The following is a 23,294-nucleotide window of genomic DNA, read 5'->3' as shown; positions in this document are numbered from 1 at the left end:
ACTGTAAAATCTACAAATCTACAAAGTCACAAACATCATAGTATTTCCCCCAACTCAACTATGTGCTGTCTCCTTTCATGTTTCGGGAAAGTTTTTCTATTTCCAACAGCTTCTAGTGAGCTTGCGCGAGCAGCGTATCTCCACCAATCATCGGCCGCGTTGATAACAGGACAATTACTCCCCGATCGAAAACTCCTCCATTAAATTTCCTCTCTTCAATTGAAAGTCGGCCAATATTGTTTGTCCGTGTAATAAAATCAGTGAAGAATTAATGGAATTTATTTGAGTCCTGGTTCTCCCTGATCCAAGCTAAATCACTCGCTCTTTCAGCAATCCGTATGTAATAGGATGAACGCTAAGGAAAACACACTAAATTATTGAAAGGCTCGTCTGTTAGCCAGGCCTGCCAATGGAACCAGGTGAAGAAATGAGAAAACAGAGACAAATTACAATAACAACGTCAGCTTTATACTACCGGCTATAAAGAACTAAGCTCCGATGTCACTTAGGCGAAGACAAATCCCTCTTTTTTATTCTCCAATCTTGTCCCAGAGGACTAATGCATTGAAAGAAAACAGAGAAAGCTTGTAAGAGGTCAGACCACGCCAGGGAGAAATAGGACATGAAACATTTACCCAGTCACGTCACTTCTTTAATGCCACAAGCCAATTTCAGCCTTTTTATCCTCGTGGAAAAAATGAAACTGTTCAGTCGGCTAACAAATAGTATTCAATACCACTTGATAACGATAATGCAGAATTCTGCAAAAACTATGCTGCACAATATGGAGAGGTAAAATACGTAGTCACATCATAGCCGGATTTATAGATAAAAGCTGGAGAAGCGGTGAATATATATATATTGTCAGAGATCATTCCTATTTCAGTTCGAATCCAAGCCTAAAATTTTCCCATGCGATATGATACTTGATGTGAATGGTGTTCAAATATCGGAATCAATGTTCCCAAGTTTCCATTGTTCTCGTTGCCTTGGTGACAAGAAGCGGTTGAAGGTGATTCCCTCTATGGTTTTACGTGAAATTTGCTGGACCTCTTTCCTTCCAACAATATGACGTATGCCTCATGTGGAGAAATCTGCCCGTAAGTTGTCAATGAGCCGTGATTTACTCTGGGCACCCTGGATTGCACGATTACTTTTATTTCATACCGGACTATAGTTTTGAACTACATTTTGGTTAGTAAGAAGCTGCATTTAACCTTAGGAAGAAGCATTTCTCGGTAGATGCTAACTAAAACACGTTATAATCTTCCCTGGACAAGATCTTTCAGCCTGTTTACAGACACACGTTACATTACAACCACCTGTGAGCCAGATCATCCAATCCACCAACAGAGACATGTTGCATTATAACTACTCTTGAACCAGATCATCCAATTTACCAATAGATACATGTTACTTTATAACCACCCCTGAACCAGATCATCCAATCTGTCAACAGAGATATGTTACGTTGTATCCGTCCTTGGGCCAGATCATGCAATCTACCAGTGGACACCTGTTACGTTATAACCACCTCTTAGTCAGATCATCTAATCTGCTAATAGACACATGTTACGTTATAACCATCTCTGGGCCAGATCGTCCAATCTGCCAGTAGACACAGGTTACGTTATAAAACTCGTTGAACCAGATTACCCCACATGCCAAAAGAGATATGTTTAATACGTTAATTATCCTCTTATATATGGCACATTCGTACACACGTAGAGCAATATTATTTGAAATTTATTATTCATCATCACGAAGCTCTTTGTACCCCTCAGTCCAGTGATTACACTGTCTGACACAAAACTTGAAGACTGTATACTGGTGCCATGCTTCCCTTTTACTCAAATTCCAATATCATAATCACTTCTAATTTGAAATTGCCAAAGGTCAGTGTGTTATCACGGGAATTCCAATTTCTATTAAGCTGAGTTCTTTTTGAGTATGTTCCCTCGATCAATCACTAGGTCAGTTAATCTATTATGGTATTTATTTGATTGATGTCTTAGACCTTACTCAAGAATATTTCACTTCTACGACGGCGGTCAGAATTATAGTGGAAGGAAACCGGGGAGAGCTCGGGCCCAGTCAACGACTATCCGCAGGCTGGTGACAGGCCTTCCCACGTATGGCCAGAGAAAAAGCCAGCAAAAGCTGAATTTTAGCTCACAGCGAGCGCATTGATAACAGGCTCATGGGTCATTGTGGCGCGCTCCCACGTTAACCACCTGTACCACGGAGACCCCCTCAGTCAGTTAATCAATCTAGCTCGACACGTCCCGTCATTTAAATTAAACAACAGACATTAATGTATCAGTCCAGTACACCACAAATCGCTTAACAACATCTTCTAAATATGCTTATTTTTAAAAGTTACACATAGGGCGTTTACTAATTTCTCTTAACATGATAACCCATTTTTGTCTTGAACATTTATTACCGCAATCATTGGTAGATTTATAATTCGTTATACTTACAGTGCGATAAAGACAGGACACTAAATAAACCGCATACATTGTTGACCTTGTCTTCTGTTAGCATGCCGGTATTCAACTTGGGCAACCGGGCATTCTACACGCTAGATCAACTCAGACCACCGGACTTTCAATGCATTCAGTAAGCTCAAACCACCGGACCATCTATTTTGTTAGTAGAACTCAGAACACGGGACTTACTCGGCAAGCTCAGTCCACAAGACCTTCTATTCCCTCCGTCAAATTAGACGGAGGTTCTATCCTCACAAACAATGGGACCGCAGGACATTATGCCCTCTCGGTCTTCCCAGACTGCCGGACATTCTATCCCCTCGTTCAAATCAGATCATTGGACTTTCTATCCCTTTGGTCTGCTCAGACCACCAAACTTTCGATCTCCTCAGTCAACTCACACCGCTGAACTTTCTGTCTCTTTGGTCTGCTCAGGCAGCACGTTTTCCACCTAGATTTTTAAACTACTCACCATTCTTACCATGCAGATACGCATATATGACGTTTTCATTTGACATTTCAAGATTTGGGATTTACGTGATCAGTGTTATTTCACTTGGGAGCCTGCAATATCGACATTGTTTCTTCTTCACAGAAAGTCGTGCCTTCTATCTGCGGATTTAGAGCTCCATGCAAAACACAATTCTAAAGCATTTGACTGAACCATCGATGACTATATAAGGTTCGCTTTATGGTGCGTACAAGTAGTTTATTAGTTATGTTCTTTGATTTTGGTGTTTATTTGATTGTTGTTTAACGCCATACTAAAGACTTTTCCACTTATACAATGGCGGTCAGTTTCATGGGTGTGGGAAACCAGAGATACCCGCATAGACCCTGGACCTACGGGGAGTTACGTATGAACTTTCTTTTTGTTGGGAGACAAGTGACGTTGAAACGAACGTTACGGTACTCAAATGGCCAAACCTCACTTAATGCGATCAAGGCCTCACGAAAATGTACAGATTTTCTGTCAATTTACAGTCGGGGTTTGAACTCGCAGCCCGGCCCGATTCCTCGTCATAACGTTTTCTTCAGTGTTACAAACACTGCTGTAAGATGTTTGCATAATAATTCAATGTATGTGTATTAGATGGAAAAAAATAATCGAAATAAATAAGTGCCAAAAGCCATGCTATATAGGGTTTAAGTGATTTCCACACGGAGTGTAACAGGACAACCCGAAATGTACAAATACATTTACACCAATCATAAAACTTGCTTCCCCATCTATTCAACAGACAAAGAATACGTTTAACCACTTTAACATTAAATTAACAAACTGTGTTTAATCTTATAAGCATAAGATTAGAATACGAAACAGATATAATTCCTCTGTGAATTTACATTAGATGAAAGTCATGGCTGTAGGGATTTCCGCTATTTGGAATAAATTTATAAACATGTTACGCATTACGACTTCGTAGATTCGATTAAAGAAGATGAATTAAATTACGTATAAAGATACGATGACTATCTCATTATACATGCAGGTGCCTTCGGCTTAAGGGGGTGTGAATAAAACACAGTGTTGTCTGTGAGCTGGCGATTCACTCTGCATCTGTTTAGTGTTTATCTCATCATTTTAATTACCACCGACAAATGTATTCTCATGTAGGTCATTTTAGATAAGGACAGCCGCAAGTAACATGGTGTGAACGAACCTGAGTGTGTAACAAATTTTTAAGAGAAACAACTACATGCCAATTCTATCTATACGAGACAGATCGAAGGAACACAATGCACTCTCACCGTTATATCATACCATGGAAGACAGTTTCTGATGTCACATCCCCATCTATAAGCATGCACTATGAATTCCATCACGTACATTATTCCTCTCTCTTGCCTCACACAACATTACAATTCAAGTTTGAAGGTTTCCGTCACATGTATTGTACTCACTTGCCCAGTGCCATATTCTCACCTCTGACTCCCCACATGCTATAGTATATCTCTGACATGCCACATGCTATATTATATCTTAGACTTGTCACATGCTATATTATATCTCAGACTTGTCACATGCTATATTATACCTCAGACTTGTCACATGCTATATTATACCTCTCATTTGCCACATGCTATATTATACCTCTCCATTGCCACATGCTATAGTCCCATAAAAGCAAGAGTAATTATGTCATATATCATACCTCTCATTTACCAGATTTTATATCCCCATCCAAGCAAGTGTGTTTGTGTCACATAATATACATCTCATTTGCAACAGGCTAGTATCACAACCGAAGTTCCTTTAAGCTGCTTAGTGTGGCAGTCCTTTAATGACTTGGCTGAAGACATTTTCACTATATACCTAACTCTCACTTGCCACATGATATATCCCCATTTAAACAAGAACTATCATGTCACACATGCCTTTCACTTGTCACATGCTATATCCCCATCCAAGCAAGAGCGATCATGTCACACATACATCTCACTTGTCACATGTTATTTCCACACTTATTCAAGCAAGGATGATCAGGTCGCACATAACTCTCACTTGCCACATGCTATATTCCCACCCAAGCAAGGGCGATCGTGTCACACATAGGTCTCACCTGACACATGCTATATCCCCATCCAAGCAAGGGCAATCATGTCACACATGCCTCTCGCTTGCCACATGCTATATCCAGATCTAAGCAAGGACGACCATGTCATACATAACTCTCACTTGCTAGATGCTATATCCCCATCCAAGCAAGGATGGTTATGTCGCACATTACTCTCACGTGCCACATGCTATATCCCCATCCAACCAAGGATCATTATGTCGTACATAACTCTCACTTGCCACGTGCTACATCCCTGTCCAAGTAAGGGCGATCATGTCACACATACCTCTCACTTGCCACATGCTATATTCCCATTTAAACAAGAGCGATCATGTCACACATGCCTTTCACTTGCCACATGCTATATCCCCATCCAAGCAAGGGCGATAATGTCACACATACCTCTCACTTGCCACATGCTATATCTCCATCCAACCAAGGGCCATCATGTCACACATACCTATCACTTGCCACATGGTATACATTTATTTATTTATTTGATTGGTGTTTTACTCAAGAATATTTCACTTATATATTTCACTCACTTATTCAGCATTATGGTGGGAGGAAACTGGGCACAGCCTGGGTGAAACCCACAACCATCCGCAGGTTGCTGGAAGACCTTCCCACGTACGGACTTGAACTCACAGCGACCGCATTGGTGAGAAACTCATTACGCTGGGTCATTACGCTGCGTTAGCGTGCTAACCAACTGAGCCACGGAGGCCCCTCACATGGTATGCATGTATCCCCATCCAATCACAGGGGGGCCTCCGTGGCTCAGTCGGTTAAAGCGCTAGCGCAGCGTAATGACCCAGGAGTCTCTCACCAATGCGGTCGCTGTGAGTTCAAGTCCAGCTCATGCTGGCGGCCGTACGTGAGAAGGTCTGCCAGCAACCTGCGGATGGTCGTGGGTTTCCCCCGGGCTCTGCCTGGTTTCCACCCACCATAATGCTGGTCGCCGTCGTATAAGTGAAATATTCTTGAGTACGGCGTAAAACACCAATCAAAAAAAAAAAAAAAAAAAAAAAAAAAATCCAATCACAGGTGATCACGTCAGGTATAATGTACCTCTCACTTGCCACATTTTATATCCCCATTCAAGGAAGAGTAATTATGTCATATAATATACCTCTCATTTACCAGATTGTATATCCCCATCCAAGCAAGTGTGATTGTGTCACATAATATACATCTCATTTGCAACAGGTTAGTATCACAACCGAAGTTCCTTTAAACTGCTTAGTGGCAGTCCTTTAATGACTTGGCTGAAGACATTTTCTCTATATACCTACGTTTGTATATAGTATTGAAAATGTTCATCGTAACTAGTGCAATATGTGTTGGACATGAATTGACAGCTCATTAACAGTTATTAGTTGAGTTTCCACTCAGTGTTTTGTTTTCTGTGAGTTGCAAGTGCGAAGCAATTGAGTGTGATCCTTGTTACTTAGTTTTGTAGAAGCCGTTAGCTGTATATAAATACGTTTATTAATGTATTCACTTGAACCTATGTTAAAAGTTTTGTAAAATTGAATTAAGAATCTGTGAATTTAATTACACCGGTGTGAAGTTCATTAAATTTAAGTTAAAGCAGAAGTGATATGTATCTGGGGGCCAAGCATGAAGCCTTGTTAACGTTGTTCAAGAGACCGGAATTAATGAGTGGAGCTGAGGCGCGGGTAAGGCAGAGAGAAAGGCCACTGGGTATATCTATGTAAATATACGTTCTGACATAAATGACAAATAATTTGTCACATAACAGGTCTAATGTAGGCTGTCTTAGCGCTGTCAGAAATGATACCCATGTGTTTACATTTGTAACTACACCATCCGAAAAGATAACCGCAGCTATACGCCAGCACGGGCGTTCTCTGAACATTAACCGGTTTATTGCCTATGATATCTAAACCGGTACATTTGTACACCAGGTGATTTCATATAAAACAGAGAATATATCGTCCAAGAAATCATGCATCGGGAAGTAACTACACAGTATATATTGCTGCTGTAGTGTGAGTCAATAATATTACATATAGATGGTATACTTAAGACATGCATCCGAGTGCTACTTTCATCCAATAATTTCTGCTGACCATATGACACCAGTATCTGCAACAAATGCAGAAAAATAACAGGGAAATAACGGGTCACCAATCAACATCACTGGTTTTATTACACCGCAGTAAAGCTGTAAATTACACTCGCAAGACTGTTACCAAGGCGATGTCAGTAATATTGGGTTTCCGACTAAATGATTATTCTTAACTTTTTATTCCAAGCCGTAATTTTAATATGAATTGGCTTATATCCTAAAATTTCAAACTGAATCAACGAAGAAAGAATAAGCAGAGTAGATGGATGTGGAACTTCCACAACATACTGGAAAAAGCCTTCTGTCATACGAGTCAGTGCTTAAAATCCTGCTTGCGAGACTGTAGGAAATATAAAATCATGAGCACGGTTTTATATTATTTCTCATATATAGAACTAACTATTTCCCGTATAACTATATACAATACATTTCTAGTACTTTTCTGTGAAAATTTAAATTTGTAATGGTAGTAACAACCAAAATGCATGATGAGAAATTTTTACTTGCATGTGAGTTGATGTGTAATGGCAGCGTAAAAGAAAGTTCCATGTGTGTTGCCCTGCTTTACCTATAAATATTATGTGTGTGGCCAAGAATGAAACGTAAGGCAGATTATAGCAATAAACTATGGTGGTTTAGATTACTTTGATGTAAAAGTTTTCTTCATTTCGATGAAGTATTTCGTAATAGTCATATAATTATATCATTTCGAATTATCAGAAGTAGAACATAAAATGAACAACTTTGCGTACACAAATACCCACATCAAATCAAGATTCAAAACCTAATCTGTGTTAAGATGAATATAATAATTCTACTTCTAACAATCAAATCCTATAATATTAACACACTCAGCCGATGTCACATTACATAATCTTAAGTTATCAGGGCTGTGTAGTTTAATTAAAACATGTTTCCTCTCACTCTCTATCTTCCATTGCACACGTTATCAAAACTGTATTCAGCCAAGTTGCCAGGCTCGACACAATTCAATAACCACAAACCATTTTGCCGCTTCGCCGGCTTTTATGGAAAATGTTTAAGACAAATCGCTGGGGATTTCCTGTCCTGTTTGGTCCGAGAAAACGTTGTATACCCCCGTGAAACATTTGAGAGGGTCTTGAGCCCGCCTAATCCACGCCACGCCAAAGACTTGAAAGCGTCAAGTCTCAATTGAGGACTGCCCCGCTCTTCAGCGCCACCCAAATCCAACCGGGGACATTACATTGCTGGAACACTATAGGGGCAATTTTTGTTCTAATCTTTGCCATGAAATGCTCCAAGTCCTCGGATAAGTTTCCACATGGGGCAACAGACTGCCGCCTTAATCCCCTTGGCCAACTCTATCGCGTATGTTGATGTGTGTAAACCACCTTATAATCCCATCCTGTTTCATATGACAAGCAATTACAGCGTGGACAGACTGGCCGACCTGCTCCCAGTATCCTCAGAGACTCGCTTCTCAAAGGTAGAGATCCACGGGGCCTGGTCGCGGCCATCGGCCCATCAATTAATTAAACATCAAACTAAGGATGACAGAGCGAGCGGCAAGTCTGTATCGATTTGTAGAATCATTGATTTCGAAACTAATTACTGTTTTGTGGAGCGCGTGTAATGGCCCCGGTATATGGAGTGGTTTGCCGGCTAGCGGCTTCATGAATAGAGGTCCACGGATACACTCTTGTAATTCGCCTTTAATTACCCTAATTTGACTTTCCATTAAATAGGCGGCCATTTGGCTGTTTCGCTAGTATTTATTGGAAATCAGCAATTCCCGATTCGTTTAAGGGATTTGGCTGTCTGTCCAGCAATGTGCTCAGCTAATACTGCTGTGTTATCTCGGTGACGAATGGGGTAAGTGTGAGCGAACCCTCGCGCTCATAGGGGGCGCTCCACTGGGACGGGGCGGAGAAACGTCTCCAGAGTTCAGCGACGTTAATCTAATTACGAATAAATCTCTGTTAATGTTCGCGGTGTTAAAACTGTTCTGCCTACACTATCATATTGTTTTATCGTCTTATTTATTTTTCAATTGTTTTTTTTGGGGGGGGGGAGTGGGGGCTTCTTGGCTAAGAGGTCGGATGAGGAAATGATTCTGCACATTCTCCAAATAAAATTCATTTAATACCCTTGGAAGATATAAGGTAAGATAAGAAATAAGTAGAAATGATCTCTCATCAAACAAAGCTATATTTTTTCATCAATATCATCCTTGTCCATCTTAGTATGTTGACATCTCCAGTTATGATATATTCATATATTGGTTTGTGTATTAAAACCATTCTCTGGTTGATTCAAACCAAAATGTAACGACACATTTTTTTTTATCCTTTCATCAAACAAAGTGAAAACATTCTTGAAAAGCCTTTGCAAGTTAACAGTGTAATTTAACATCATAGCTAGGTAAAACACCAGTCATAATCAAACTTCAAAATGTCATAAATTTGTTTGAAAAAAAAATATAGCATCTGTGAGTCCTATTCATTGTCACTTGATTATTTGCAATTCGCGTAGCCATCTTGATAAACTCCTTTGGAGTTTCGTTATAATTCAAACAATATGTCGTCCACGTTTGACGTAATGGGTGGGCATAATTCTGACGTGAAATCTCCCTGGTAAAACATGAAGGCTAGACAACTGCGCTAGATTACTAACTGTCAAACAAGCTGGAACGTCCGCGTGTGGATGGTGAATGAGCTGAACACAGACAGTCGTTTATTCTAACACCCTGTCCAAACCTTTCACCAGTAAATAAACTTGACATAATCAGCTGATTGTACTAAATATTTGAAATCTGACGGGTGGGAGCATCAGTCTTGTTATTGATGTGTATTTACGCTATGCATAACTTTCCATTAAGAATTCCAGTTAACATAAATTCAGCATTCACAGCGCTTTATTTGATGTCATTAGTGGATAACAAGAGAACTACTTGCGCGAAGTCACACATCGTTTATAATTCCATACAAATAATAATTCTCGTTCAGCTGTTGTATTTTGCATGTGCAATGTTAACCAACCAACTATATTTACTAAGATTTTCATGTAATTAGAAACCAATTTTAATTTTTAGCATGCTTTCCATGTTAATATAATTATGTTTATAATTTTTAGTAAGAAAACTAAACCATAACCATACTACAAATTATAAACATAACAGATTCCTTAACATCACGCTTGCATAATACAACATCGTCCAACGCTAAACTAGGAAAGTAACGTTCCTACTGAAAGAATGTAAGCATTTAAGGCGCGCTGCCATGAGTGATTTAAGAAATAATACTCCAGTATAATTGTTTACAACATTTTCAATCGCACGTTCAAGCTGAGAATATCACTAAGCAGACAAATCAAAAACAGACAAATCAAAAACAGACAAACGAAATATTGTTTTGAGCACTGATATTTTTATTTCTTGTAATTACACTGTGCAAGTGCAACCTTCACAAATTTCAAAAATAACTAATTATAAATCATAGACCCAAAACGAATCCATGTTATACAAGTGCCATATTTCCGCACATGAAATTATTCCAGAACAGTAACAATATTATGCAGTCAAATGAAGCAACTAATCATTCATTGCCAATATAAATAAAAACGGCATCAGACTGTGATCACCAAGATTACGTATGCTTGATGTACGTTATTTTAAAAATTTTAGACTGATAGTATGTGTTTTCAATATGTTGATTCTTGCAATTATTAATTTACATAATATATTATTCTGAGGCATTTTTAAGGCTTACAAAAATTAAGTTTTGAAGAAATCATGTAGAAAATCGGCCTAAGTGGTAGGCCTACCTGTTATCTTGTCACTTAAAGAAAACATGAATATTAAACAGTACAGCTTTGAGATCGAGTCGAAGTAGTATTAACTTAAATAAATTACTAATAATTGTGTTACTACGCTGTTAATATACTACATCCGGTGTGATTTCTAAAACGGACGCTCTGATCCGATCTATAAATAAAACTGTACTAAACGTGGAAAATTGTAAAGTAAAATATGAACTGTCCAACGATAAACCTGTGATATCTTCCATAACAGCGAGATCGTGCACTTTAATAGAGCTAACATCAACTGTAAGACATACGTACAACCTGCAATCACAATTATACATCTGTCTTTATATAGATCTATACGACATCAGTCATCAAGTTCAGCACCTTTGTTTCGTCACAGGCGTCTATTCTAAGCGGTGATTACGCCACCTGTCGCCGATGACCATCAACTAGAGTCCATTTCATTGTCACTCGTGCACTCCACATTAATGTCTACCGTCTCCTCTTTCAACGATGGCGGGGCTGGAGAGTGTTCCGGCGAGCAGTCCCGAGACCCAGGAGAGTCATTTTCAAAGTTTGTCACAGTCGTTTCTTCCTGCGTTTCTGAGATTCTATCAGTTTCGCATGTCCTGCTGGCTGTTTCTTCACAGACTGACTTCTCGCTTTTAATCAAGCCATTGCCTTTATTAACATCCTGGCTTTTACAGGACAGATCAGTCGGTTCACATTGTTTAGTGTCCCTCTCATGAATTTGCTGCAATGTCTTCTCCGCGTCATCGGTGGTATCCTCATCTGGGTGTTGTTCCACTGTGAAACCCACAGGTTGGGTAATTGGGTACAAGGGTAACATTCCGTAAGAAAAAGCACTCATGGATTTGCAGGCTTGAACTCTGGGGTATTTTGAATTGGGCCGACGGCCACGGGGAACTTTGGGCGTTTCTAGTAAACTGTCAATGCTAAAAGAGCATTTCGGTTTCTCTTGTGTCCTTCTACCGGAATTGTTTGTCGACTGAGACAAACTGGCTGACTTTTTGCTTCCGGATGAACACGTACCGGGCAGAGGCTTGTCACTACCCGGGGATTCTCCACAGCTGTCACCACTGCTGTCCCCTGACGAGCTAGAAGAACACACCGATCTGTTGTGTTTGTCCTGTAACATTTCATCGCCGTCCGTGGTGTCCGCGACAGGGTCACAGTCCAACGTTCTTTCTGAGGGATAACAGTTCAATGGTTGCATAGAATTTTTCTTCCTTTCGTCCATTTTCCTCAGGCGTTCCTCCTGTTTCCTCCTCTTTTTCTCCAAGCGTTCCTGTTCCCGTCTTTGCAGTTCCACAGGATCGATCGGATCGCCGCTGCATGACTGCGGATGAGCATTGTGCGCAGGTCTGCCCGGCCCTTTCTTCGTGTTCTCCTTTTTTCTCCATTTGGCACGTCTGTTTTGAAACCAAACCTGAAATGCAGAATAAACAATATTAACTTATATTTATGTCTATCAAGTTTGACATTAAAAACTTTACGGAAGCAAATAGTTTACAAGATAAAAGAAGATAAAATATCACAAAATAACCCTCTAAGGAAACTTAAGTTTTAAAGCCTACAATTCTAGTTGCAAGCTAGTGGAAATAATTCAAGTGTAATCCAAAGTTCTAATTAAAACTGAGATAAGAATAGTAAAAGATGTTTTAATCACACCATATCTATCTATCAGCAACCAAATAATTTTATATAAGATCACAGAAAATGAGGAAACAAACTTCCTACAATACATCCAGTAATGAAGTGTCCGTCGAATTTATTTTTTTATTTATTTATTTATTTATTTACTTATTTACTTATTTATTTATTTATTTATTTTTGTTTAGCGCTATGCTCTCGAGGATTTCGGCACATAAAATAAAGAGTTTAGAAATCCAATGTTTGGATATGTATGGCTTTGTTCCAGAATATCCAGACGTGGTGACGTCACGTTCTACAGTGACTTCACCAAGTTTTCTTGGGGAGTTGACACTTCACACGAATATGTTTGGCTGTTGGCGGGAGGTGTGTGGTGTGCTAAACAAGCCAGAAACTACGTTCTATAAAAACTATATCACTGAAAGACACCTTATGGGCAGGCCATTCAACAAACTAAGAATGAAGACATGCATGATTTATTAATTTTTCCTAAATAAGTTAATCGTTAATTAATAATTGGAGTTTCAACTTGCGTGTGCTGGAGGTCAAAGTGGTAAAACAATTACATGTACTTGGGAGCATTACATGCAGAATCCTGTTTGTTTGTTTAGTTATCTATGTACTTAGTTGCTGTTTGACGTAGTAAAAGATTGTTTTTACTTATATGACAGTATGTGGATATTGCAGCACTATTTCGGCAATATCAAAGTTCGCAATCCGTCTCTATACCCACACACCACTTAAGGACTGACAGCCCCACTCTCAACTTTTCACGGACTCAATTTATCTGTGTTAAAAGTAATAAAGAAGCTGCAAAAAGTCGCCAAAAGAACAGAAACAATGGGCTTCTATAAGATAACAAACTTGTGTCGCCAAAACAAAGAAACTGACTTAGACGATTAAATAACAGTAATCTATTTCAAATTAATTTCCGTTGTGTCAATCTATCTGGATAGATCTCAGAGGCAATTATGGTAGATAGAAGAGAGCGTGGGTCGTCAAGTAGATTATTCACACACACTCATTACTTTAGTCCCTAATTATATGTCTAATAGATATTAAAAAGTACTTTGTCCACATTTCATACATTCTTTGCAATATCTTATTAAACCGCTGTAATTGGATTGATCATTTTTCTTCAGCGAACGAGAGGCGGTCTTACTTTTTAAAAAAGAACGCGAACGTTAATTGAAGAAATAGTTTTACATCGTGACTGCTAAGACCATTTAACAGATCAGGTAATAATTACTGGGCCTCAGAGAGTGTGCATTTGTTGTAGTCTGCTATACATTACGTCCAAACAACATTGATAACAGAACATGTTGACAATTATGACATTTTGAAGAAGTGCCGAATTATACCCCCCAACTGATTATTTGTTGTTATTTTAGTTAGATTGGCGACCACAGCTCTTCAACATTAAGAAAGTTGGATGAATGTACAGTGTTGATAGTATATGTACAGTGGAACACAATTAATTGTTTGGTATGAAGAAGACACACTCTTTCAAAAAGAATTTCAAAACAAAATCATGTGCCTTTCTTTCAAACTGATATATTCGTGCTTGATTTATATTGCACATAGGCCTATAAATACTGGTGACTGTTAAACTGAATATAGTATAATGTGTAGGTTTTAAAAAATTTCAATGGCGGCTGTTGGTGCATTTCATTAGTGAGCATTGGTTGAAAATTAAGTAAACGGTTGTAGGTATATTTTATATATTTCTTGGCGCTTTCATCTTTAACAGGTGCAAATTTGCTGGTATATCATTAACAAACCACCTTTCATTAACTTTCCCCTAAAGATCGAAATTGGATTAGTGTCAGGTGCTAAAACGATACCGGCTCTAATTGCATAAGTAATTATATACCTGTATTTTTTACATGTGCATGTATACATGTGCTTTAGTTTCATTTATAGAGCATATAAAAGGTAAAAGCCTCATGTGAATCACGACAGGGTAACTACCCGTTTTCTGTCCTTCAACTCACATTCTTTGATGTTCTTGTTATCGTACACTTCTACATGGTGTAGAGTAGCATCTATACAGTTATATCTAAATATGCTCGGTAGAAATCATTTCTATATATGACTTCATTAGACAGTGGAACTGAACATTTTCAACGTATGAATCTAGACAAATCTACTATACAACAAGTATAACTCTATACCTCATATAAAATGGTATTAATGTGTGTGTTTTTCTGTAAATTCCTCACTTAACAAATAACAATTAAGATAAAAACTAACGCATTTAACGTGGCGTTTGCAGTGGAATATAGGCATCGTAATATTACACAAAAATATAAGTGATCATTTATGAAGATATATTTTGGATTCTGGACGAATTTAATAGGTTTTCAAAATCCGTATAGGCCTAAACTTAGGACTGTGAATAAGGCATATAAATAAGTTACGTTTTCAACCTGGCTCTTTGCGAATAAGAATTTATGGGTCAGTTAATATGCAGTCCGTGATCAGTTTTTTAAAGTGTAGCAAAGCAGTCAGTATAGTAGTATAGTATAGTATATTATAGCATCATAGTATAGTACAGTGAGTGTATGCTAATCAGGTAGGGGAGGAACCACCCACAGCTACGAGCTGATGCAGATAGCACTGGTCTCACGACTCCTATTTATTGCCATACAGTCACTTTCCGTTCCGATGTGCCGATAGGAGTGCGGGTTCGGGAAAACCTTACCTCTCCCACGGTGTACAATTTAATAAATTGCTACAAGGCATAGCACTACAAAACGCCTTAAAATGTTGAGAAACCATACAATTGCGAACAAAGCAAACAGGCATGTCTTTAAGATTAGTAATTACTCCAAAATTGTTTTCATTTCATATTTTTCCACAGGATTAAATTGCTCCACACAAATTAAAAGACTAAAATCCCTATTAAAATAAGCTCCAAACCATGAAGTATATGATTTTAAATTAAAACAATTCTTATTAAATAAAACGTCATAAAATTGCCGACAATGTATATAAATCAAGGTAATGAAAAAAATAATCGCGAGTAATTATAAATGATTTAAGTTCTCACTTTTGGGTGTGGGAACGGGTGTATGTATGAGCCCTGAGGGCTCCGATAAGCTACAGCGCATGCGTCCATGTCAAATCTGGTGAGTGGTACAATATTAACTGATCAGCTCGTCTGTAGATAGAGAACTGGTCTTACATGAATGTCCGACTTATCTCTCAGATCAGATGAAAATGGCATTGTATATGACGGATTATATATTTACCGTTGATTGTTTAGCTGAGATTCTTTGCGCCTGTCGACATCTGTCCAACCCGCACGTTTGCGCAATCACTCGGTTAAGTAACGGGTGCGGCGCTAAAATCCAACGGTGACAGGGACGGGCTATATACACTAGACTCATTTAATTCTATACAACCAATGGTTGGGCCATGCATGCGCATGTAGGTTTTCTCCACAAATTCACAATGAAACTATCGGTTAATGCTGACAAGCCACAAGATCTTGTCGCCAGCCCCTCTGTCACTCTATACCTTCTCTTCGAGTAAATAAGGCGCTTGTTTTGTAAGAATTGTAAAGCAGGCTGTCTATACTGCACAGAAAACATCCCGCGAGACGACGCAGGGGTAGATATTTCGTGTTTTACAGCGCAACGTAAGTGGCCCCGTCGCAGACAGCGAGCGCTGGTTTATCACCATCGGGAGCCAAGTGTTTTTGAAATGACGGAGAAGAGATCTCATAAAGCATCCACTAGTTCAGGCCAAGTTTATTTCAGCTGTTATAGGGGAGTAACCTTATGGGATGTGTTTGCCTATAGTCATGGTGTCCAGAAACACGCCTTTAGCGCAGGTTCTTATGGAAGCAACTGGACTGGTACACGTATATGGTCGCTGTGAGTAATACCTGACATCATACAACCGAATCTAAACTGAACATTTAGGTCCTCTCTTAACAAGTTTACCAATAGATATGTAAACGAGCCAAAACGGAAGATCCCTCACTCCAATTTTTGTTTTCCCACCTCGACGAGTATTAGCAAAATGAGAACTGTTTCGTTTCGTTCCGCCCCGTTTTTTCCTTCAAAAAATTTAAGTGACTTCAAACGGAGGTTGAAAAACTTGTATTCGTATGAGTCATGCTGCTTACGTAAGATACGTTCTTTTAATGATGTACTCAACAGCGATGAATATTATTTTAATTCTGTAATGAGTACGAAATGCCATTTAAACGGGCGCTTATGACATAGACACCCGATTCCAAAAAAGTTGAAAATCTTTGCACAAATGAAATTTTTGTAGTCCTTACTAAGTTTCACCACTAAATAACAATCTCACAAGAACTAAGACATTTCATGCACTAAACTCATTTCTGTAAGTCGGGTGAAGAAATATATATATATATATATATATATATATATATATATATATATATATATATATATATATATATATATATGAAACAGTCAATTTCCTATTCTCCTCACCAGGGGATCTTTCTCTATTCTCTCTCTCTATATATATACTTGCGATACTTGCATGCTATAAGACGATACTTGCATGCTATCATCAATGATGGATATTTCAACGAAAATAAAATTAATTGGTAATTAGTCAGTGTTAATAGTGTTTAATTTATAAACCTGCTCGTATGTTTTAAAATCGAGCTCAGACCTCTTATAATTTTGTCTCAGATGTATCGCATTAAAGTTAATAGCTAATTGTGTATTTAATTCTTGGACTAATGAAACACGATCTCATTACAAGGCTTTGTGGGGTGGACACGTGTCCAGCTATTACCATGCAAACACTGGAAGTGGTCATTTGAATTTATAATTACATCTCCTCATAAATTTGGCTGCTATACAGACACATTTATAACTTTTGTAGAAGTGCGATATATTTATATAGAATCCAGAGTTACAGCTGTAAGATATAATGGTGTGTAGTCCTTCCATTTTTAACTTACAGCTTTCCTGGCAGATTTATTTAACTAACGTGCACATTGTAGTGCAGACTATAGGCTTTACAGCGCAGCCATTCACACAGAAGATGGACTTAACAATTTCCATTTCTTTGTTTATCCATTCGTAGGTAATTTTCAATGTAATAGTCAGGATGCATCAGCATAATGAATACACGAAATGTATGTTTCTGCAAAATCGTCATACAAATAAAATCCCCAAGAAAAAGTTCCAACAAAATGTTCCTGGGATATTGATATTCAGGTAATAGCAGTGGTAAGGAAGGCGGGTCTTGATATGTTACAAATAATTTTAAACTATCGTTGATAAAAGTAAAGATACATGTGTACGTTCTATACGTATACATGAAACTACAAATGTTCCTTAACTGACAAAAAATACATATGAACATTTTTCCATTTCGTTAGGAGATTCCATTTCAGAATTTTCAAAATACATGACATTTTATTACCGTTTCTTTTCTTTAGGTCTTTAGTTGGGAGAGAAAATGAAGAATTCCTTATGCACTTTGTCAAATTCTAAATGTCATAAGAATGTATGAAATATAATTAGCTGGAGTTTGGCAATTTGATGCACATGAGTCTGCCTATTTATACGATTCCTGGAGGAAAACAAAAGTTCAAAAGTTTGGAATGTAGACTGGTTCAGGAGTGGGTGACGATCTCCATATGGCAGACAAAACCAACAGTCTGATAGGAATACGGCTCCATCATTTTCATATCTAAGATATAAAATTGCTTTTACGTTTAGGAAGCTATGAGATCAAAACCAAAATGTCTGCCACCCAATGGAATATGTGGAGGTAGCGTAAACAGTGTCCCTGCAGCCCACCAGGGGGCCACTTAAATACACCAGTGATCTTCACTACAAAGTCCCTTACTAAACCATGATTGATTTCACATGGGAAATTTTATCCCAATGTAATGGAGAATTTTTATAATTCATAGATAATCATTTTATGTATCCTATGGCGTGGCCAAGATATCAGACGATAGGGCAACATTAACCAAAATTTGGGATTCTCAATTTCAGACGATGGAATACAGCGTCTTAAGTTACATTTCAGATGTAAAAATTGGCCCTTATCGCTATCTTCAAATAACAAGAAGGGTATAAAGCCGGCTTTATCGATTACTACTCTTTTTTAAGTAAACATTTTATAAGGAAAGCCTACAGAGTAATACGAGTTGATAAATTTTTAAAGAGTGATCGATTGGTTCGTTCCGAAAAATTACAGACACTAAGAATAATAGTTTAAGCATTTGTCATTGTTGAATTAAATATCAAAATGGCCTTATAGTGTGATATGGGACCGACTGTATCGGTGCTGACTGACAATCGCAGGACAGAATCCTATCTCTGGTCAGATCTCCCGCATTCAGGACAGCTGACGGACAACTGTCCAGTACCGCAAACTCGTAGTCTGGCTGATTGGAGGAGTAGAGGAAATAAACCTTTACCATAACAAGGCTGAATCAGGTTAAATTGGGACGGAAAAGATAATAGAATGGAATTGAAATCTAAGTTTTGTTGTAAATCTCGACGGCACCCGCCAGCTGCCCTGTCTCGGGGCATCCATGGGGTGGTCGGTCAGATGCTACGATGAAGCCGATAAAGTGGTCAGCCTCTCTATGGCATCCCTAATATACGAACTGAGAACACGAGGAGGGATATAACGTGGTGATACCCTACAAAGGCGGCATAGGCTTGCGGAGTGAGAGAAACTACTCGTCCCTCACATATTTCAATTAGCGCCTTAAGAATGGTGACTACTCTGTGAATGTGCTGAGTGGTATGAACGGACTGTCCGAGATGGCCGGCAAATCGACATTTCCTTCGCTCTGACTGAAGTAACTAATAAAGTGGGATTTCGATCGGGAGTAAATAACAACATAATTACATCCATTCTTCCAGCATATTGACTCATATGAGCGCGGAAATGGGGGACGACGGAGTGTAAGGATCTTAATGAAATTATAACTCTCCCAAAACCAACAGAGCGCGCATACCTTTTTACCGCTTCATGCCAAGATTTTCAATTACAACCCATTTACAATCAATATTTGGATCAGAGACAAACTGTGTTAAATTTGTCGGACAATATCTTGCCTGCTAACAAGCACAAAGTACCAATTACGAAAATGGGGCAAATTGAAAAACTTTTGTCAGTGCGGCTGCTGGCAGTACTAGTGGGCTCTTTGCTTCTGTCACGACTGCGTGTTTGTTCGCAAACACGACCATCGATCGGGATGTTTCAAGTTGTTCGTCGGTTCGTTAGGGAGGGGAAGTGGCCCCAGTCTGGATGAAGACGTTCCCAACGCGCGAACAATAGTCACCGCCCGCTGGATAATCGATGCCACACACACAAGAGACGGCGAAAATTGGCAAAATATTTGGCTAGAGAAATTTATGAATCCTTTCGATTTACTTTCACTGTAGACTCAAATTCAAACATGCCAGAATTCTATCAAAAGGTCTACAATCACAAACGAACCCAACCCACCAATTACCGGCTTTAATAGCCAATGTGCTGAGCACAGAAAGAGTGTAGAATTTCTGTGTAAGTCTAAGAAACATTGCGAGTTAAAATAGATCATAATTGGCAAACTTGTGGCTAATTAGTTCATATCAAGTAGGTGAAAACCATAATTATATAGCAAAGCGGGGAAATCATCTTCGTAACGGCAGAAAGGGCAAGACTATAGCTGAATACACCATGGCTATTAGGCTTGCAACTTTTACACTTCGTTCGCCTGCCTTCTTTCAAATCTAAATTCTTCCATGTCATCTAAATATAATATGTATCCGAAGTATGAATTAACATATTCCATCGAATAACATAATTCATTACATTATCAGATAAGCTCCTAATAACCATCTTGGAATGGGTCACTAGAAATGTGTTCCATTATACAGGTGTCTCTTTATTTTTAACATTTTTAGAGACTTTTAATACACAATACTTGTTTGCATGTCCTCTTACACTACAAGATTTCGTAAAAAAATTGTCGCTTCAGTAGATCCATTATGGTAATTGTTAAAGTGATACATTATACGTAATAAACAAATGAGGCTATCATCATATAATTGCTCAACTACAAAAATTTAATCACTAATTAGCCAGCACAAAAGTTTTTGTAACACCTTCCAGTTATAAACTTCACGGATAAATATAACGACCATCTTGAAGCGATTAACTATGAACATTCTAATAAGGAATCACTCAACAATAAAGTGTATTTCACAGGTTTCCGATTACACATATACTCACTTGCAGTTATAGCTAGTTTTAATCTGCACAACGAACTGAACTAAGAAAGGTTTAAATTATCAATTAATTTAATTAAAAAGCGAATGTTTGTTCCACGCAAAAGCCAAATGAGAATAAATTTTGATTAATATTGCTTCCTCTTTGAAGTTGTATCGGCAGGAAAATGGTATTAATTTAGTGAATAATGTGTTCATAGGTTTTGAGAGCATGTCAATAATGCGTTATAATAGTACAGATGCAATTCTCAAGATGACTTTGAGTAGTATTTATAACGCTTGTCAAGAGATATACGGTGTGAAATCACTGGTCGCCGTTGTAGGCAAGTACTAATCGTGATTTGTCATTACGACACACCAAAGCAATTTGTGAACTTAATTTGATTTATGTGATTTCATCGGTGAGGTGCTAACATCTACACACTGGACACATGTCACCACGAAATAGCACACTCAGGTGAGACAGAAGCACATGTAAATGAAAACGTACCTGTACTCTTGATTCTGCCAGGTCCAATCGCAGCGCCAAAGCCTCTCTCATAAATACATCCGGATAATGACTGTCCTGAAACGCTCTTTCTAACTCTTCCAGTTGCCAGCCACTGAAGTTAGTCCGTGTTCGGCGACGTTTCGAAGCCGACCCGTCTTTTCCATCGTCCCCGTTTCTATCTGTTAACCCCAAACAAAGACAGATTAAGAACATAATAAAGTTATCCCACAATTTTACCACGACACATTGCGCATTGCTATAAATCTACGAAGGAAATAAACAAATAAGATTAATTTTTAAAATATGACAGTCGATATCAATGCCTGATAATGTTCTAACAATGTCTGGTCAGTAAACAATTTGAGTCGGAATTTATAAATTATACATCAGATTAAGTCATTAATTTGATAATACTTCATTAACAATATTGCTATGTCATGATATGTTGAATGACAGCAATGAAGGGACATCGTCTACAGGTTTATATGCCGTAAGGTTGATGGGAACATAGATAAGTTAATCGGTCTCAAATGTTTCTAAAGAACTGAAGACTTTTTTGTCTCATTATCTTTATAAAATCATGAGCATTCATTCAGAAATCCGTCAAAGCTGATTCGCCTGGGAAATTTAACAATCATAAGTCAAACTATGGCAAAGATTACGCTAATTTCCAGCAACAAATTAAATGCCAAAGCTTTGTAGGTTATGATTGGTCTCACGAGACTTTAATTGCATTGGAAATAAAGTGTATTTTGTTTTACCTGTACTTAAATTCATAAAATTGTAAAAAGAACCAATTCAAACTTCAGTTCAATCTTTCGCATGTCTGCAAGGGCAATGCGGTATAAATGTTAGAATACTTTGTGACGTGACAGTGTGAAAATCAAAGTGGTAAGGTCAACTGTTGAATACATAAATGGTAGATTAAGAAAATTATTTTAATTTCGAGTATGGAAGATATGATATTATATTGTTAATGGAATAAAACATTAAGAAAACGTGAAGACAGAATTTTAGTGAAAACAGAAATGAACAAAAAGTAAAAATATAAAATCTACGATGAAGAAAAGCAAAATGACAGTCGAGATATTTATGTGTTACTGTAGCTTGTTAGAACTTTGACAGTTGACTTACCTGGAGATTTGCACGGGCTAAGTCTTCCCGAACTGCCAGGGCTGTGTGAGCTAGATGAAATGTTCACGCTATTCGTGGAATTAATAAGTGCATCCACAGAAAACGAGCCACAACTGTTTTGTGAATGGGCATGACGCGGGGAGAGGTCCGCATAGGCGGCAAACTGCGCGACGGCGGGGAGGAAGGCTGAGAAAGGCGAGTCGTAGTGAGCCATCGGGGAGAAGGCCATGGGACCGTACCCGTGGGGGTACGACAGCTCCAGCAAACGGGTATTCATCCTGAAGTTTCTCCACAAACTGACCGGGTCGGGGAATCAAGTCCACTAAACGGTGTTAATGAGGTGTCACTATAGAAGCTGTCGTGAAGTCAGAGTCACACTACATCCTATCTCTACTCCAGTTCACTGAAAAGATTTTACTCGTGCCACCAGAATCCATATTTAGGCTTTCTGGGTAGGGCGTGCTCAGCCAATCAAATCACGGCAGAGGTTGTTAGCGGTGTAATCTTCAGAACGAGGGCGGTAGAGCTATTAGATGTGTTTACACATAAACGTTATGGATCACTTCCCCGACTTACGGCCCATTGTGAGTGAGAATCTGGTACGGCCCCTCTGTCTTCAAGATTCACCTGATCCCCTCCAACTGGCCAAATCTCTTTTGTTTTTTTCACGTCCATTTTCACGCACTGAATTTCATTGGTTAATGCACTGGGTGATACACCGCGTTCAGATGTCACTGATACAAAAACAAGCACAAATCTTTGCTGCACAACACAGTTTCTTTCAGTGTTTAAAAATTGTCAGACAACAAATAAAAATAATGTTTG

At 38.5% G+C, this 23,294-nt stretch overlaps 1 protein-coding gene across 1 annotated transcript; it reads right to left on the bottom strand.

The window, feature by feature from the left end:
- Positions 1–11,379: 11,379 nt before the first annotated feature.
- Positions 11,380–22,746, bottom strand: LOC135466733 (homeobox protein unc-4 homolog). Its single transcript, XM_064744428.1, has 4 exons — positions 22,470–22,746; positions 21,336–21,514; positions 12,137–12,384; positions 11,380–12,052 (listed from the first exon to the last, which is right to left on the bottom strand). The coding sequence occupies exons 1-4, from the start codon at positions 22,744–22,746 to the stop codon at positions 11,380–11,382; spliced, it is 1,377 nt and encodes a 458-aa protein (XP_064600498.1).
- Between the last annotated feature and the right edge of the window lie 548 nt (positions 22,747–23,294).

This window comes from Liolophura sinensis, chromosome 1 (genome assembly GCF_032854445.1).
Source record: "Liolophura sinensis isolate JHLJ2023 chromosome 1, CUHK_Ljap_v2, whole genome shotgun sequence".
In the NCBI taxonomy this organism is placed as follows: Eukaryota; Metazoa; Mollusca; class Polyplacophora; order Chitonida; family Chitonidae; genus Liolophura; species Liolophura sinensis.
Note: the sequence above shows the minus strand (reverse complement) of the source record. Positions and strands in the feature narration are given on the sequence as shown.

Bases quoted from the DNA above. Each gene is read 5' to 3' on its own strand.
- LOC135466733 (XM_064744428.1), bottom strand. From the start codon at position 22,746: ATGAATACCCGTTTGCTGGAGCTGTCGTACCCCCACGGGTACGGTCCC. The intron at 21,515-22,469 runs GTAAGTCAACTG...TGGGGTTAACAG, and splicing joins TAGCCCGTGCAAATCTCCAG to ATAGAAACGGGGACGATGGA. The intron at 12,053-12,136 runs GTTGGACTGTGA...GTGTTCTTCTAG, and splicing joins TGTTATCCCTCAGAAAGAAC to CTCGTCAGGGGACAGCAGTG.